Raw genomic sequence first — 19,596 nt, 5'->3', positions numbered from 1 at the left:
TGTAGTAGGACTCTTAAAAAACAAAGAAAGAAACAAAAAAAAACCCTAAAAATACGTGTTTAGGATTGAATGAGTTAATGAGCCACAGGCTTGCATGTTGATGACCTCACAGTAAAAAAAAAAAAGCACCAGGTTACCACATTGGTGACCCCGTGCGCTCCACTTTTTTTTCGCTTTTGGCTCGCGTTCAATGTCACCAAAGCCATAATGTCCAGATATTGCCTCCAGTGAGGTGCACTTAAAGGGCCAGGCAAGTCTGATGGCTCAATTATGTTACATCACAGGCACTAATGGCCATTAAATGCTAAATTGTGTCCGTTTCGACCTCGCGCCGAAGCCAGCGCGCCTCATTAGGAAAAGGTGGCCGCCTGGAAAAAAGGGACGACGGCGGACAAGCTCCGTGCGCGTCTCCATCATCTGCACGCGGCTTTTACGTACGAGCCCGCACGCGCGCGTAGGTCAAACGCTAGCTAACGACATCAACAAACAGGAGCTACTCATGCAAGTAAGCAAAGTGAAATGAGCAGCCAATGAGGTTAGTTTGCTCACGAGATGCATCGCTGCGTGATTGGTTGAAAACCTGCAGACCGGAAAAAGCAGCGACCCTTCATTCGACTAATCTTTCGAGATGAACAAATTAGCATAAGTAACCATACTGTGACCTCTTTTTTTTTGCATTGTGGATGAGTCATAATGAGCAATATCATTTCTGGACAGCGGGTGGCCTAACATGCCTCAGGAAATTAATGTGTACACACTTCCTCTACTTTTTAGGGCCTCAGCATCATGCTCTACTTCCGAACGGCACATGATGTCTATTGGAGATAAGACATTATTATCTCAGCTGAAGGGCTTTTTGTATGGTGAAAGAGCCGGTGGAATAAGTGCGCTTGGAGTATCGCGTTGAATGATCTTGAAATCAGCACCCAAACCACTTGGCTCAACGAATGTTTTATTATTATTTGTTTTTTTTTATGTGAATCTAGTGAAAAGGAAAAACAATCTGATCTCGAGATCCTGAAGTCATTCAGTTTGTCCTTGGATCACACTAAAGCTTTCGAAATTGCAGTTCTAATCTTGATTCTGATTTAACTCTTGTGTGTGTGGTTTTAGTCAAGGGATGGCACTTTATTTAGTCGTTAGTCGCCCGTTTCAAACTTTGACATAATGTCATCAACTGGGTGAAATTTCAGTTCCCTGGTGTTTTCTTTCTGTAAAGTATTCTTTTCGAGACACTCTGAGGTGGGATTGCTGGTGTGTTTTCCTAGTTGTCCAAGTCCTGCGGAAGCAAAGCAGCCCCAGACCATTATACTTCCACCACCATGCTTTACAGTCGGCATCATGATTTTTTGTTATTTTTTAATCTTTAATCCCTTCTAATATGGCTCTCATACTTCAATAGTCCATGTTGAAGTTGTAATGTGTTTTAGTAGTAATAATATGTAAAACTTATAGCATCATGTGTATTGTTTTGGATGTACTTTCGTATGTATAGGCTATCTGTTGTTGAACCCTAGGAAGACGAGCTAGTGTGCCGGCGTACCATTGAATGCGCCAAAAAGGGTTGTTTTTCCTTTTCCTCGCGACACGGCTCGAGTTCTTTTTGGCCTAAATACCCAAAGTTCCGCATCATCTGTGTTCCACCAAGTTTATGATTATGGATGTATATACCAAGACCGCAATTAATAAACGAGTCAAATGGAATACCTTTCCGTGTTCTCTAACTGGGGTACTTGAAATAGAATCAGCTGGAGTTATCATAACTTTTTTATGATCCCCTCTGTTTTAGTATTATTCCTCTGTGTGAACAAGGATGGACTTGGACGTTGGTTCAGTCTGTTTGGTTCTTTTATTGAAGATAATGCTGCTCATTATCATCATTCTAAATTTTGTATGTAAGAATACGGCTGATATAAAAATCAAATCAGTTATGTGGCTGATGGAGCAATCTTCTTTGAAAGGTGTTGAAAAAAAAAAAAAAAAAAAAAAAAAAATATATATATATATATATATATATATATATATAGTGAGAATTTTTACCGTTAATAAGGACGCAGCCATACTTTAAGCCTACATTGTTGGGAAAAAAGTGTGTCTTATATTTGGGGAATATTGGTAATTTTTACATGAAAGGAATGTCCTCAGTGTTTCAATACATCTGGAAGGAAGCGTGTGTTGTGTGTGTTGAAAATCTTCTCGGAAATTTCCACTGACATTGCGCAGCGGTCAAAACGAGAGGTCAAGTGTAATTGTTAAGACAAACGGCCGCGGTGTGTGTTGTTGAGAGGAAGTCTCAAGCAAACTGCAGTTTTTATGAGCGCGACTTAGTCTCGGAATGCTGAGTGCCGTCATTCCGAACGGTCTTTCCCGGCACGTTGCGACTGGTTCCGTCTCCAGCTGGTTGCATCAAACGGCAGTTAAATAGAGTGTCAGATTCATGAATGTGCATGCAGAGTACATGAATATAGTGAAATGACGATGTCATGATCTGGCCATCTGTGCAAGAATGAACTTTTTAATGAACATTTTGCATTGACAGAGCGACGGAAAAAAAGGCTTTATGTGGTTTTTGCATAGGTACATGTCTTTATAGAAATCATACGCTAATAAACATCGGGTGTCAAATCTGAATTGGACAGGATTATTGGTTTAGAATGAGAATGTTTTTTTCTGAAAAATGCTTTATTTTATTTTCTTACAGCCCTTAGTCTCCTTCTGAATAAAACTGCCACATATTTGTAACAATACAAGGCTAGGAATTTAAAATATGCCACATATAATATATATGCTAGCTTACCCTGTTTCTGTGCCTTATAGCGCTAAATTTTGCATTATTGTGCTCCACAGTCTCAATATTGCTGCTCTTCTCTACCACCAATCTCCTGAAACAAAACTGCATCTCTGTTGTAAAACTGGAGCATAAACAGCCATTTTCGACAATGTTATGCTAATGTTAGCGCATGCTGGCAATATTTTCCACCATAGATTACAATTTACTGCAGCGCCCTGTTTTCTCCATGCCCTCAGTCTCCTCTTGTGTAATGTTGAAGTACCATTGCAAGATTTAAGTGTACATGGCGAGAAATATTCAAATACTAGTTTTGTAAAAATTCAGAACGTAGAAGAATGCCGTTTTATTTCTGCCCTCATTCTCCTCTTGAATAAATGTGGCGCCATTCCAACATGTGATGAAACTGGTAAGAATTACGCACATTAACATGAACGTATGCTGTTACTATGCTTTAGCAACGAATGCTAACACCAGAGTTTCGACTTATCTGCAGTGTTCTGTTTTCTTGCTGCCCTTAGTCTCCTCTTGAATAATATCAGTATAAACTTTGAGCATAATAAAAGATGACAAAAATGCAGCTTTACCTACCATTTCTGTGGAAACACAGCCCTGTAGCCCACAATCTCCCCTGATAAAAAACAACATGTCTTTAAAGCGGTGTTAAACATGAGACCCTATTAGCAAGTACTAGCAGGTCCTATTTTAATGTGAACTCCCATAACAAGTTGGTACTAAGCAACCCTCGTAATCACGGCCACCCTCAGTTAATCATGCAGGACTCATAAGTGGGAACCATGTACTTGATGTTGATAAAGGCGTCCTCTCCCCCATAGCGCTCCAACACCTCCAGAGTCTCCTGAATGAGGTCGCCAACGTTCTCTCTCTTCTGCTGGCTGTAGTCGATGCCATCGCCGGAGTTGACTGTGGGACACGAGAGAGAAATTGAGAGAGAATTGAACGTAAAAATTAGGAAACCGAACACAGTGAGTTTGGATGCAATAAAAGCACATATGCAAAGACCATCTTGAAATACAGCTCAGCTGATTGTGTTGGTGCACCACCTAGTGGTTGAATAGTTGATGCAATTGTGCTTCAAACACTTGTTGTTCGTAGAAAGAGTTCAATCATTAAGGCAATATTAACACATGGGCTTTCCAAAATAAAAAAAAGAGGTATTCCCAAAAGTACGATGGCTGTATTATCCGAAAACATAAACAGTCGCTAAACACAATCTAGTCACAAATCGCAACCGGGAGGGCAATCAGGCACAAAACCACGTAAAAGAACACATAACATAAAAAGGAAAAAGAACAGGAAGTTATTGACCTCATAGTAGCTAAGAGGCAGCTCCACTCTCAATTTTACCTATCTGTAAGTGAATATTAAGACACAATTACATGAGTGTTACTTTTAACATAATGAATGTCTGAACTAAAAGATAGCGTTTCCTGAACTTACCTTCAAAGGTAATTGCTAGCACAGTAATGCTAGCATTCGTGATGGCTAATCGGTTAGCATAGGCTGGTGTCTAAAAAAAAATCATATGTATAGAAGATAATGCGTGTTCAAATTTAACTTTACTTGATTATTTGAAAAATTCTGGTTTTGGTACAAACAAAGAATCCATCTGACATTTCTTAACCCATCTTCCTTCCTCTCCATTTCTTGTGTCAGGTTTTGTGTCGCCGCTGTAGCTCTGCGTGAAAGAGAATTTCCACTAAAATCTCACTCTCTACTTTCACTCTCTCTCCCCCCACAACTATGTCGCCTTCATCTCCTTTTATTGCTTTGGCCCGCTTGGATTGTTTTGATGCTATTTCAGATTGCGCTAACTAGCAGGGCGCCTGCAATTCAAAAACACCCACCAGCACCACGTCAGAGTTGGGGGACTTTGACGCCGGCCCTTCCTTCACAACGCGGAGCGGAGGGGAAAGCGGATTTCAAGTTGAGGGTTGACGTGGCCATCCAGGGTAAAAATGCGGTTTCATGTTCCCTCCTCGGCAAAGTCTAATTAGGAGCTGCTCGTTTTTCCACATAACAGGTGTTTTTCATCTCCGCCCGCTTGCTTGGGAGCGCTGTCAATTTTACGAGCGAAAAGGGAGATTAGCATGGAAAAGATGCTTTTGAATAACATGAATGAAAGTGAGTGTGTGTGTTCCCTTAGTTTTTGCCACAAGGTGGGGAGCAAATCCCCAGGTTTTACTGTCTTTGTGGGAACCTCTTGTGGGATATTTTGATGGACCCCACAAGTTCAGATCTTTCTTTGAGAGTCAAGACTTGCTTTTAGAGTACAGTAGGTTTGAAGTGGATTTTGGTTATGGTAAGGGTTAGGCAATCGGTTGTAATGGTTAAAGGTAAGCGTTTGAAGCCCGTAAATGCGTTTTGTCAATTAAATGTCCCCGCTATGATAGAAAAACCTTTATGTGTGTGTGCACGCCCTTGATTCTTGCTACACGATGTGGACCAAATCCCTGGTTTCATTACGGGGACCTCTTGCAAGTTCAGACCTCTTTTTGAGGAGCCAGACTAGATTTTAGAGTACAGGCGTGAATTGATTTATGGGTGAGGTTAGGGTAACTGATAAAAACAACTTATGGATTCTATTACTTGTTCATAAGTCTAGGATACTAGAAAACTATTTAAAAAAACAATCCCACTCCCATAGATTAGGTTAGAGGCTAAAGGATTTTTTGTCCCGTAGGCATTTTATAATAATAATAATAATAATAATATAAACGTTCCAAAGTGAAAATTATCACAAAACGCCTTCACTACATATAATAAATGTAATCTATACTAAAAACACATGTATAGCACATATCATTCATATATTTTTGCAGTACTAGATGGCTTTGTTGACTGTCGGATTGTTGTGTATGGAAAAGTTGCTGAACGCCACTAAAATCTGCAGAAACGTGTATAATAAACCGATGGGTTTTCATTTCATGTTTTTGCTATGATTCCTATAACAACTGCCATGTTTTTGATGCATCCTCCCAACAGGATTGAAAGGGTGAAGTTTAGGGGCTAGGAAATGTATTACGTCGATGGGATGTCCCCACTATGCTAGAAAAAACCCCTATGTGAGCGTGTGCATTTGAGTCCATGGAAACGTCAGTGTTTCTTTTGTTTTGAGGCCCAGCACAGTGGCATGAGAGCATGCTATTTGACTATGCTGATAAGGGCGCTGTGTGTGCATGTGTGCGTTGCTAAAAATGAGAAAATAGTGGCGAGTAGGCTAGGCTGGATAACTCCGGAATGTTTTTCGATAACAAGTTCCCTCAGCGCACTAGAACTCTGTTGTATGTTTAACTACTGTGTGTTTGCGCGTGTGTGTGTGTGTCCCAAAGGAGGGCCGCTTCCTCGCCATGTTGTGATTGGATAGAAGAAGTGTATTGTGTTCCTGCCTAGCCCACAGACACTATTGATAAGAGGCGGGCCAACATTTGAGCTCAAGGGCTACGTTTGATTTTTTTTTTTCAATCGGACAAATAAAACCAGTTACCATGTCTATGCAAAAGATGTAAAAGGATGGTTGATTTTTGTTTTGATGTCGTTTAGTATTGTTATCAGATGGACAGTGGTAACTCTCGTTATGAACGCCTCTTGTCACAAAAAAATCAACTTATGAAACACAATTTACACCGTTGAAGCAACAGACATATAATTGACATTGATTGTGCATATTAACATAAAAACACATTCGTAACATACCACTTTGGGCTGTCGCCTCTGATGTTAGCCTTGTTAGCACGTTGTTAGCACATTAGCAATGACATCACACAGGAAGCACTTAACATAACCCCAAAATAAACTTAGATGTTCAAAATAACCCCCCCAAAAAAGTATTATTGCTCCTGCGGTCTTGTAAATGATTCCTGAATCAATGTAAAGTAAAAACATACAAATTAATCGTCCTAAAAAGGTGTCTCTCTCTATACTCATCACCATCAAAACCGCACCATCTCAAGGCAAAGAAATGAGCTTTATTCATATTGTCGACTGCTTCAATTAATATGATTAATGTAAAGAGTTTAGGAGCATATTTTATTTTACAAGATATATTTAGATTATTGTGCACTAAGGTAATTCTAAAATGTATTTGTTACCGTTGTTGATGCATTTTTCAAATCTAATAATATTCATTTAAAGGCTTTCGGAACATTTTTGGGGCTTCGAACAGATTAGGCTATTTATATGTAAAAAGCATCTCTACTTATTAAAGAGTCACAAAATTAATTCCGGAACAAACCTCTGTAATGGATTTCAATTTTCTAGTGCCGTATGTCGCATGACTTATGAATATGCCCTTAAAAAAGTCAAATCTTTGTGTCTTCAGGCCAACTTTCTTTTCTTTCGCACAAATTCAGTGTAAAGGCTTTGGTGTTGTTAGCATCCACACTGCTAACTGCCGTGTCATTACACCGAGTGTAGGTGTGCTCCTCTCTGCGGGCGGCCTCATTAAACTCCTCCGCCGCTGACTCCTGGCTGACACCAGAGTGCCAAATTGAACCCGGTCTGTACATTCGGGAGCCTTTTACACGACACATTGGATAACGGGAGAAAATGTTGCCGTTTCTGTTTAGATGACTTTTGAAAATAGGTCTTTACATGGACGATATTGAAAAAGACAATGTTATTAGCCTCTATCACACCCTGCCTGTTATAGTTAGCGTTTTTCTTGACGAAGTCCATTTTGCAGTTGTGTAAACATAAAATCTCTCATAAAACAGTTGAATGTTACTAAGTATGCGTCACGCTACGACACATCTTGGAGCCACTTTTCAATGAAACAACAATTTTCTGCTCAGGCTCGGTTGTTGTCATGGGTGAAAATTAGGTAGGGTATGCAGAAGCACAAAGTGAAGTATGCGACGTTACGCATCAGTGAATTCTCTGTCGCTCATAAATGAAAATTCATGTAAGCAGAAGCAGTAAGAGAAACTGCAAGACGATTCCAGAAGAAAAAGTTAGTCATAAACGAAAGAGTAAAGCTGCGATACCCAAACCGTCATGCGGTTCATTATGGACCTCTGAAAACCTAGATTTGTCCTAGGTCTGCTGCTTTCACTTTTCAATGAAACAACAATTTTCTGCTCAGGCTCGGTTGTTGTCATGGGTGAAAATTAGGTAGGGTATGCAGATGCACAAAGTGAAGTATGCGACGTTACGCATCAGTGAATTCTGTCAATCATAAATGAAAATCCATGTAAGCAGAAGCAGTAAGAGAAACTGCAAGACGATTCCAGAAGAAAAAGTTAGTCATAAACGAAAGAGTAAAGCTGCGATACCCAAACCGTCATGCGGTTCATTATGGACCTCTGAAAACCTAGATTTGTCCTAGGTCTGCTGCTTTCACTTTTCAATGAAACAAAAATTTTCTGCTCAGGCTCGGTTGTTGTCATGGGTGAAAATTAGGTAGGGTATGCAGATGCACAAAGTGAAGTATGCGACGTTACGCATCAGTGAATTCTGTCAATCATAAATGAAAATCCATGTAAGCAGAAGCAGTAAGAGAAACTGCAAGACGATTCCAGAAGAAAAAGTTAGTCATAAACGAAAGAGTAAAGCTGCGATACCCAAACCGTCATGCGGTTCATTATGGACCTCTGAAAACCTAGATTTGTCCTAAGTCTGCTGCTTTCACTTTTCAATGAAACAACAATTTTCTGCTCAGGCTCGGTTGTTGTCATGGGTGAAAATTAGGTAGGGTATGCAGAAGCACAAAGTGAAGTATGCGACGTTACGCATCAGTGAATTCTGTCAATCATATATGAAAATCCATGTAAGCAGAAGCAGTAAGAGAAACTGCAAGACGATTCCAGAAGAAAAAGTTAGTCATAAAAGAAAGAGTAAAGCTGCGATACCCAAACCGTCATGCGGTTCATTATAGACCTCTGAAAACCTAGATTTGTCCTAGGTCTGCTGTAATCTATTTAAACCCAATCTTAATAAAATCTCCTACCATGTGAAGCGAGGAAAAAGGTCTTGACAGAAGTCCTGAGAGGAAGAGGAAGCGATCGATGCGGACGAGGAAGAAAGATCCTCGGCTCGGTGACATTTGCAGAGCGAAAGCAGTCGTTTTGTTTTCGCCTTTTGCGCTAATCCCCGGGATTCCCGCGCCTTTAGCGCGTCGATGCGGAGGAAGGTTTCGCGTGACATTTGGCTGTTTATTTCACTCCATCGACGAGACGCATCAAAGCGAAGGTCTTAGGGAACGGGCGAAAAACAAAACTCCGTGCACTTCGGTGCTTGAGGCTTAAAGGTTACAATGGCGTTGTTTCACATACAGTATTTAACAAAATCTCACGGAATACCTCTTAGCAAAAATGTCACTGGAAGTAGATTGAAGTTAATATTGTGTCTGGAATATCTTTGATGCCGCACAGGGTTTTCATGCAAAACACAGTGGACCCCGTTTTATGACGTCCCTGCCTTAAGTTTTTTTCAATTTACAACGTGGACTTCGATGTTTTTCGTCCCCTCTTTACAACATTTTTTTCGCCTTACGGCATCAAAAAGAACTTCTCTCGCGCGGACATATTTCAAACATGGCGGTCAGTCTGCAAGTCGCACTGCGCTCAGACATCAGTACAATGCTGGTCTGCTATTGGTCGGCGTCACAGCTCTCTAAGCTACTGGTCTGCCATTGGTCAGCGTCACGGCGTTACTAAAACGAAATGATACTAAAGACTTGATCTCATATGAATGTTTATGATATCATATTTATTGTGCATTTTCGTGTTGTTGTTTTTTTTTTTTTTCTAACTTGAACTGGTTGAGTGTCCCAAGATTGCTAGTGATGTTAAAGGGAAAAATAAGAAGATGATTAGCATGGAAACGAAGCTGGAGATAATCAAGAAATATGAAGAAGGCTAGGCTAGGATTATGGCCATAAGTAGCTCAAATTACATCACTCTAAATATAAATAAATCCTTGATATATTTTTTATTTATGATCTTATTTAATTATATACATGTATATTATGTATAAATAGCACTTACTGTGTCACTCATTTTTAATATGTATATCTAATTTTGACGTTTTAGCTTGGGTTTTGTACGCATTAGCTAATTGGTTTCTATTAGCTAATTGTTTCTATCGTTCACCATGCGATGATTTCGCCTCACGATCCCGCAACAGATTAATTTCGTTTGGCGGGGGTCCACTGTATTCCGTCAATCTTTTTTTTTGATCGCGTTAAGCACGTGTTTTTTTTTTTTCCATAATTGGGTCATTCTCAACCTTTAGGATTGACATTTCCCATCCTTCATGTGCTGACTTTGAGGAAGCTAAGTTTGTTAGTAGTCTGCGTTTCTCCTCCGAGGCACTCAGGTGACACAAACACCACACGGGATTTGGAGAGTCCAACTCTAAATTCCGGAGCCGATCGAACGCGGCGTCAGCCAAGCGGCCATTGTTTCTAATCAACTTAGCCACGAGTGTGGAAGTCGTGGCCGAAAGAGGATTAGGGTGGAGGCCTCCTTGCACAATAGCGCCTTTGATGGCGACTGCCGAGAACCCCGTGCATTTTTGCTCGGGGTTCGGTCTCGGAAGAGAGGAATGCGGCTCGCGAGCGGACGGACGGGTTGGGAGTTCCGCGAATACTCCGAGCGGGGGGGCGGGCTTGGCCGAGGAACGGCGCTTGTGTTCTTATCGCCAAAAAACACAGTGATAACTCAGCATGTCTGCGCAATTCTCAAATCGTGCTGCGAATGTTGTTTTTCAAGCGCATGGCTTCTTCTAACGCGCAGATTTGACTCCGAGTATTTACTATTATTACTGTCATTATTACTGTCTTCTTTTTGAAACGATTGGATGGAAATGAAGGCAGAAATTTTGATTTGATTCATCAGTTCATCAACAAAATGATTGACAAATTACAGGCATATATTTTAACGCGTTAAAAATGTTCCCATTTTATTTCCAAATCTCTCTCTCTTTCTGTTTCTCTTCCACAAAATACTGTGGCCAAAAACCTCATCGTTCTTCTCAATTTTCCACTTTATTTCCAATTTTTTTTTAAAGTGGAGTGAGAGGGAGAGCTAGTCTCTTTCTTTTTCTCTCTCTCTCTTTCTCTCTCTCTCTCTATCTCTCTCTCTCTTTCTGTCTCTCTTTTAACAAAATACTGTGGCCAAAAACTTCATCGTTCTTCTCAATTTTCCACTTTATTTCCATTTTTTTAAAGTAGAGTGAGAGGGAGAGCTAGTCTCTCTGTCTTTCTCTTTTTCTCTCTCTCTCTCACTCTCTCTCTCTCTCTCTCTCTCTCTCTCTCTCTCTTTCTGTCTCTCTTCTAACAAAATACTGTGGCCAAAAACCTCATCGTTCTTCTCAATTTTCCATTTTATTTCCATTTTTTTTCAAGTAGAGTGAGAGGGAGAGCTAGTCTCTCTGTCTCTCTCTCACTTTCTCTCTCTCTCTCTCTCTCCCTCACAAATCGCCATGGCCAAAACCTCACCCTTCTCCTCAAGTTCCCATTTTATTTCCAGTTTTCTTATAAGGTAGAGGGAGAGCCTCTCTCTCTCTCTCTCTCTCTGTCTTCCCTAATTTCTCTTTTTTTTTTTTACTTGAATTTTCTTATGAGAGAAAGAGCAAGTCTCTCACTCTCTCCCTCCCTCGCTATAACTCTCTCTTACTCTCTCTCCCTCCCTTTCTCCCTTACCCAACATGCAAAATAACATGCCCAAAAACCTCACCCTTCCCCTCCTCCTCAATTGCCCCTCTAATTCAAATCAGATTGAAAATATTCTGGCTCCAGTTTGGCAGCCATTTGAACAGAGCCAGGTATTCAACCTGGCCCAGTTTTAGGTCATTTATAGTTCACAAACAGGTCACATCCAGGCCGCATTTATTTGGAAAAGTGAACAACCTTACGAAAAAAAAAATCAGAATTGAGCATCGGGGGCTGCGTGAACGTAGCCAAAGAGACATATGATTTAATTTCAAAGCCATTCCCATGCATCTGTTCACCTTTGCACGTGTGTCGTTTTAGGGTTAAAAATGTCAATGTGGTTTAAAAATCAATCAGTGCACTTCTTTGATCCCATAAAGAACTTTAAGGAAATGAAACATAGACCTTTAATTTCCTGATATTCCCTTTTTTGTCAAAAAGACCTTCTTTCAATATCCCTTTTTGGGTGGTGCATAGTTTCAACTTATTTCAACTTACAAAGCACTTAGCGAGTGTTTTCAAGTGATCCCCTGTGCACTCTTGTTGATTCGTGCTCGGTTCAGGTTCGAATGACAGCCAATCAAAAAGCCAAACAGATGTGAGCGCGAGCAGGAGCGGCTCCTGCTTCAAGGGTGGGCGGAAGCGCTTTCAAATCCAGCAGGGGAAGTGGGCGCAACGCTGAATGGACAAAACAGTCCCGAGTAGTACTTCACTTACAGTCAATTGAATTTGTCTCGCGGACGAGCCGGTAACTCGCTCGTAAATCATGAAAATTTGGCCCGTGAAATAAATTGAAATGCCTTGAATTTGCTCGGGCGACCAAACAAGAATTTTTGGGACGTTTAATAACAGTAAAAATTGTATTTTTGAAGCATTATTTAACATTCAATGCCAGTATTAGAATTATGTTTATGTAAATCTACTGAATTTATACTCATTGTTTTAAAGTAAGCAGAAATTTTGGTTGTTTACAGTTTTACATGTGTGTAATTTTAAGAAAAATATTGCAACAAACGATTAATTTAAGAAAATGCTTCGAGCTAAAGTTTGCTTGAAAGCAGCAAAATTGGCCTAAATTTTTAAAAGGCTTGCTTACATTTTACAGTATATTAGCACCATGTTTTCAAATTGAGGCTCAAACGAGAAAAAAAAAATGCTTAAGGTAAATTTTGAAGAATTTATCCAGAAGAATTTCTGATTCGTTTTTGCACTCCTAAAACCATTCGGGAAAATAAGTCTTGAATCCGTTTTTTTTAATCAGAAAAAAATGTCACTCTATTGGCCGATTTTTTGGCTTAAATCAAATTTTGCCCAACCCTTTGATCTTTACATTAAAAGCATTTCACATCAAAGGGAAAAACATGAAAGACGGTAATCAAGGAGCTGAAATTTCACAACCCTTGGCTAAAATACTGTGAGAATAATGTGGAAGAGAATAACCCAAAAATGGTCAAAATACTTCAAATGGGGTACATTTCCAGAAATTATATTCTTCTTGAATTGTTACAGTACATTTTTACAGAAATGCGATAAGCTACCTAGAAGTTAGCATCTAGAACGGCTTTCAGCTTAGCATACGAATTGCAAAAACAACCATCCAGGGTCAACTGACACCCCTCCAAAAAAAGACGCCTCCCTGTGGACCCTCTCTACACATCTGTTCAATGACTTCACTCATCCAGTGTCGCTTTCGCACAAGTATTTACAGCGGGCGGCTAGCTACTGCCAAATAGCACTCAAATTGCAGCTACAAATGTTTTAGATCAAAAAGAAGAGTTGTACCGCTTAAGTTGGGGCGCTGGTAAGTCAAGGTATCGCTATGCGGTGCTTGGCGTGCAGCGGGGGGTTGATGGTAGGCAGTGGAGGGCACATGTGTTCCACGGCAGGCATCTAATTAAAAGAGCCGCACAGTTGGGGGGGCGAGCAGACCTTTCAAACAGTCCACCCAGTATGCTTGTGTCCATATATAGTCCTGACATTGTACGTGCGATACCCAGACACACAAAAGATTTATTGTATCGGCTGCTGAATAACGGCGACAAAAGATTGTTAGGGAAAATTGTAATAGCTGGTGTCCATTGTTTGAAAAATACAAATATAACAGCCGACAAATACAAAGGCGGGACCGAAAAAAAAAAAAAACACTTTAGGTGGTGAAATCGCACCTGTTGAGGAGAGCATTGTAAAAACACTCCAGTTTCCAACACACACTTGCACTCCTGCACTTTGCCCTGAGAAGCCCTTTTTTCCTTCTCACATGAATCCACTCCGCCCCCCCCCACCGTTGCCCCCCTTCCCTTCACATATAAGCCAGAAGCTGGCAGCACAGCTGTGGCTCACGCACAAACAAAAGCAAGTTACTTTTCTTTCCAGCAATAGGTGAAAATCCACACCATAGAGAGACTATAGAAAACATTAATAAATAGTTTTAGCCTTCCACACGCTTTAAAAACATTTAAAACACTTTCTTAAATATTCCTAAAGTATTCCTTAGCACCCGTTCGCACTCGTTATCTTCTTATAACATCACTTGGGGGAAGTGAAATGAACTCTCAATTGAGGTTTACTGCAAGAAGCAACAAATAAGAGAATTTATCATATATCTAAACCAGTGTTCAGAACGTTCAACCAAACAATGTCACTTGCTTAATGCTAACATACGTGAACTGCCATAGACGGGCTAAGGAAATTACCATGTTGCAGTAGTACCAAATATTTAAATTCTACTTTACAACACATGGAAACAACTGAAGGATACATTACTCACAAGCATGTATATTTTTTTTCTGCTTAGTGGTACTAATAAACATTATTGGAGTATGTTATTGGATAGTATATGGTAGGGATAGCAGTGCTTATCACTTAGTTTTTGCAAAGCCCCCCCAAGGAGAGAAAAAAACTTTCACGCCCACCCACTTGCCTCAACGACTATTAAAATTGCATATGTATACTTAAAAAAAACAAAACATATTCTTTTTAATAGGAAAAGTAACAAAAATCAACTTTCAACAACTGTTTACTATTTGTTACAGTGTTTATTTATATAGGTTACAGGTTAGTCTAAAACCGAAAAAAATAACCAAGTGCATCCAAGTGCCTGGAAAAAAAAAATACACTGTACATGGCAAAAACAAAGCCTGTGCCCCCCAAAACACCCCCAATTGAGAAGGACAACTATATTATGAAGACTATAAATGCCAGACTTGCCTGAGTATTGTAACAAACTATTTGAAATATAAAATCTGTAATACAAAAAATGTAGCAGTAATGAATGAGAGCCTTTCTGTCGCGCCAAGCTAGCTGTCACGTGTGCCACTCACAGTATGTTTTGACCTCGGAGCAGAGAAGTAAAACAAAAGGCTTACATGGTCAGCTGCAGTTTATTAATCCGACAACCCTCCCCCCCAACACTTCTAAGCGGCGGCCATCTTGTGACTCTCATGCTTACACAAGCGTAACCTTTGCCGCGGGTCACTGATCTCATTTTCCACGTTCACCACCCCCGCACAACTGCAGCGCTGTATTGGATTGAAAGTTGGCGCCAAAAGTTGAGCGCCCGGCGGATTTGAATTTGTCGGTGTCAGGAAGAAGAAGCGGAAAGCAGAGAGTGTGTGGACAAACAACAGGATCGGGCAGCTACGCTCCCATCGATCCGCTTCCCGCGGGCCCGTTCGTCAACACGGCTACATGGCTAGCGGGGGATTGAATTTCAATTTCACGTTTCCGAAAACACGTCTGCCTGAAGAAGAAGTTAGGATTTCCCGAGCTACGAGAAAGAAAGATTTATCAATAAAAAGACTAAACTACAATTTCCTAAGCATTAAATATACCTAATTTTTAATGATGATATAAGTTTTGAACAATGTATTTCTTGTATAGCTAGCTAGTGAGATAACTATTGTGAGATTACTTGCTTGATAGCTAGGTAGCAAGCTAACATGTTATCTATAAGTAAAGCTAACGAAGTAGCTAGTAAGATAAATATATAGATAGCCTTCTTGATATCAACCTTGTGAGCTAACAAGCTAGCTATATGCTCAAATACGTAGCTAGCTAGAAAATTAGCCCTTTACTGGGTACAGCGGCTGCTTTCGGACGATCGTCTAAACAGGCAAAAACGGCTTTATTAGACAATCATTTTGCTCTTTTTAAATCCTAAACAGGCAAGAATTGTCAGGATTTTAGAGAAATTTAGAGGAACGTTAGATTTTAAGCAATAGCTGTTACGGATGGTTTCGGACGTTTTACCTGTTTTGGCTATCGGCCGAAATTAGCCGCTGTTCCCAGTAAAGAGTTAAGTGGCGAAGTAGAAATATTGCATCAAGCATCAGTATCTTTTTTTATCGCCACCCATTTTCAGGCTATTAGCGTTTGAATTAGTGACATGAAAGCAGAATATTTTGTTGAAAAAAAAAATCTGGCACCTTAGGGTCTAACCAGCTAGCTAGGTAATGAGATGCTAGCTAACTAAACACGGCCAGACATGGAGACACAAAAGTCTTCCAATGCGGTTCGAAGCTCAAATTTTAGGGTCCATTTAGCCGTTGATTAATTTAAAGGTAAAGCGTGGCGAGCTGAACTTTCCCACTGTCTGTCAACGTCCCTCGCAAGCCCCGTGGTTGTGTCAGCGCTGTCTGGCGTGAGTCAGTGCCGTCAGACGCCATCTCATTACGCCAGCCTACCTCAAGGTTAGCGGTGGGCTGCGAGCGAGGCACAAAATCGATTGGCCCACTGGGGCGGACGTACGCTAAAGACCTTTGCTGCGTTGCCATGCGCGCCTCAAGTGGCGGCTGCGCTAAAGGCTAACGAAAACACATTGAAATCCACGTTACCTCGCTAGATTTGGTGCGATCTGCTTCGCTCAATTGTGGATTTTCATTTATGACCGTAAAATTTTCTATTGCAAGTTTACCTTGCTAATTTTCTTAGATTTTTTTCTTTTTCAAACATCTACAAAATGGAAATTTTATCCATAATAACAAAAAAAGAGTTTTACCTCTGCTACATGGATTTTAACGGTTTTGACGGTTTACTTCATTATTTTAACTAATATTTTTCCTCCTTGTAAGTCAGACCACACAAAATAAATATGATTTTTACGTACTTTTATTTTATGTAATTTTTTTATTACAAAAGAAACAAACTGAAAAAGGGATATAATCGTTTTTCCATTCTTGAAATGGACTTTTTTAATTTTTTTACGATTTTTTTCTTCCGAAAAAAATGGCAATTTTATTAAAAAAATTTTAAAAAGAATTCAACCTCTCTCAACGTCAACTGCAGGTGAAAACAAGAATTCTTTGGGTTTTCAGGCGGTACGACAAAAGCATGAAAACGCAAATTGAACATTTAACCAAACACTCCATTTCTATTGGCCCATATTGTGATCTGATGTCCAACCAATTTCCTGTCGATTCTAAGTGGTGACATAAGCTCTTTTTAATTGTAACGTTCCAGTGAATGCTAATTTTTACAAGTTGTTTTGTCGTTGCAAGGTTTTGTCTCCTACGATACACAGTTTCACAATAGCATGTCCCGCTGGAAAAATCGTTGCATTTTCAGGAAACTTTTAAGCGTTCCAAGACTACAATTTGCACACCTCGATGCTCGGACACGCACGGCGAAAAAAAAAAAAGTAAGAATGTAAAGAATGGGATGAAGGGATTTCCAGAAAGCGGGCCTCAAATGACACCTGTTAAAAAAAAATGCAGAAAACAGATGGCTAAAAGCAAAGCGAGCCCGAGCGAAGACGGCACGGAACCGAGTCCAAGGTGCTCATCGCGGTCATGGCGGGGTACGTCTCGCCAGACAATCACGCTGCTCTTCTTGGAAAAACTAACCGAGGAAGACAAAGAGGAGCCGGAGGAGTGACGCAAACCCGCCGAGCCGTCCCGTCGGACGGATGATTGAAAGTGACGCCGGCGTTTAAATCAAAGCGCAACGTTGATGTCGGCCTTGGGCGGGATCGGGGTTTTGGTGCCAAACTCATTCGCGTAACGGGATGGCGGGAACGTCATAACTGGGAGAAGAGAATTGAGATTTTGGAATTTTCTTAAAAAAAAAAAAAGACTGAATGACCACTTTGAATGCTTCTAAAATACCTTTACAAAAAAAATCAGTTTTCCCTAAAACTATTGATTGTGTTCACACCTGACCTATTCTGCCACGCCCACACTGCTTTTCTCACCAATAAGCTTCTATCTGGACTAATCAGTTTTTTAAAGTGATGGAAATTTTGACCTGACGACATCTCTGAATTTACCCTCAAAACGCTGTTTGTTTTGGAAAACCCTGACACAATCCGGCACCTGAATACGTTTCAAAATGTACAAGAGTACAATGTCAATGTCACTTATGTAATGTGGCTTATAATTATTATTATTATTTTTTAATCATTAAAACGATACAAAATCAAAAGCAGCAATTGGTAAATAAACTCAAAACGAGAAAAATCGTTGTGAGACAAGAATACAAAATGAAATGCAATCTGATAATTTGATGGATAGAATAATCGATTCTATAAATATTCAATAGTGACAACCCTCGTGCCTTGCTATTTTTATGGTGATAGCTAGCCTACACATACATTTAAGGCTAAATTTTTCGGACTAAAAGAGGCAACTTTTTTCTCATGATTTGAGCCCTGTGACTTAAAGACCAGTGAGGCTTATCTGCTTCTTTTTTTTTTTTTTTTTTGCTAGCCACCAGTAGACCATCCACCAGTTATGCAAATTTGTGTATCTGTTCAATGTGTCAATTTATTGAACAACTACGAAATAGAACTGAAAAGATGTGAATCACTGGCAGTGCTCAAAATCAGTTTTAGAAATATAGTAAAAATTAAAAAATGATATATAAATTGAATAAGATATTTTATAAACATTTGTGACACACACATATATATATATATATATATACTTTTTTTTTCAAACTATAAGACTATAAGCTAGGCTACACTTACATTTAAGGGTACATTTTTTGAACTATAAGACACAACTTTTTTCTCATTACTTGAGCCCAGTGTGGCTTATCTGTTTTTGTTTTTTTTGCTAGCCACTATATATATATATATATATATATATATATATATATATATATATATATATATATATATATATATATATATATATAGAGGATGTTGTTTAAGTAGGCAATTAAAAAACAAAACAAAACTTCCATACACCATCTTTCTGCGTAAATATCAGACTTGATTTTGCTCAATGGTTGCTTCTGCGGCTTCTACAGCCTGAAAAATATGTTCTTAGCCAGGAAGTGATGCGTCCATTGAAATGGAAACGAGACTTGACTTTTCAAAGTCATCCTCGTAACAGGGCGACGGGAACATCAAAGCGAAGAGGTGGCCGCTTTCGCTCCTAAAAAACACACTCAAACACACACACCGTCGCGTCCATCGACAGAGATGGGCCTGGTGCCCGACTAATAAAATCACTTAAGTCTTCATAACCACTTTAGCCTTGGAAGCTACCGTTGGCGCACCCACTCACATAGCCCATCCCTTCCATTAGCCTAATGAAGTGGTCGTAAGATGGATGAAATGACATCACAACCACCAATCACAATTTCAGCCTTAAAAAAAACCTTCCTCTAAAAGCTGCACTTTCGCCGCCGTCCCCTCGCCGCCGGCGAGCCTTTGCAGCAAATGGCCGATGACTATTCCAGACGCACGCCCACCCCCCTTCAAAAAGACTTTTATTGGCCCGGTTATTTATCCCTGTAATGCAATTGGCTGGAGTGGATGCCTATGGATGCGCGCGGCTACTAAATCATAGCGGGCGGAGGAAGAAAGAGCGCCGGGATTCGGGGAGGGGGGGCATCGGTGTGATTACGACAAATTGTGGTCAACAATGACACACGGGGAGACTGTCTGCATTTCCAACGCAAACTATTCCCATCAGACGCAAGCAAATCAATCGGAATTGAATTCTTTTCCATATTTTGCCACTGGAATAATTGCCGCTCTCCGAGGACTGTTTGGAAAGTAGAAATTGCATTAACATGGAAATGTCCCTTATCACCCTTTACGAGGCAAGGAGCCGTTTCTGGTAGCATAAACGTAGGTTGAAATGGACGCCGCGTTTGGAAGCCACGGGTCAAAGTTCAGTATGGCACGACA

At 40.1% G+C, this 19,596-nt stretch overlaps 1 protein-coding gene across 2 annotated transcripts in view; it reads right to left on the bottom strand.

The window, feature by feature from the left end:
• Positions 1–2,497: 2,497 nt before the first annotated feature.
• Positions 2,498–19,596, bottom strand: part of pacrg (PARK2 co-regulated) — a 153,784-nt gene continuing 136,685 nt past the window's right edge. For both annotated transcript variants that reach the window (XM_088433241.1, XM_088433240.1), the window contains exon 5: positions 2,498–3,712. In XM_088433241.1, the coding sequence (XP_088289367.1) occupies positions 3,552–3,712 (161 nt within the window). In that variant the 3' untranslated portion in view covers positions 2,498–3,551. The remainder of the gene's footprint in view (positions 3,713–19,596) is intronic.

The sequence above is a fragment of the Hippichthys cyanospilos genome, chromosome 14 (assembly GCF_059441005.1).
Source record: "Hippichthys cyanospilos isolate Australia breed blue-spotted pipefish chromosome 14, RoL_Hcya_1.0, whole genome shotgun sequence".
NCBI lineage: Eukaryota > Metazoa > Chordata > Actinopteri > Syngnathiformes > Syngnathidae > Hippichthys > Hippichthys cyanospilos.
This window is presented reverse-complemented; position numbering and strand designations above follow the sequence as displayed.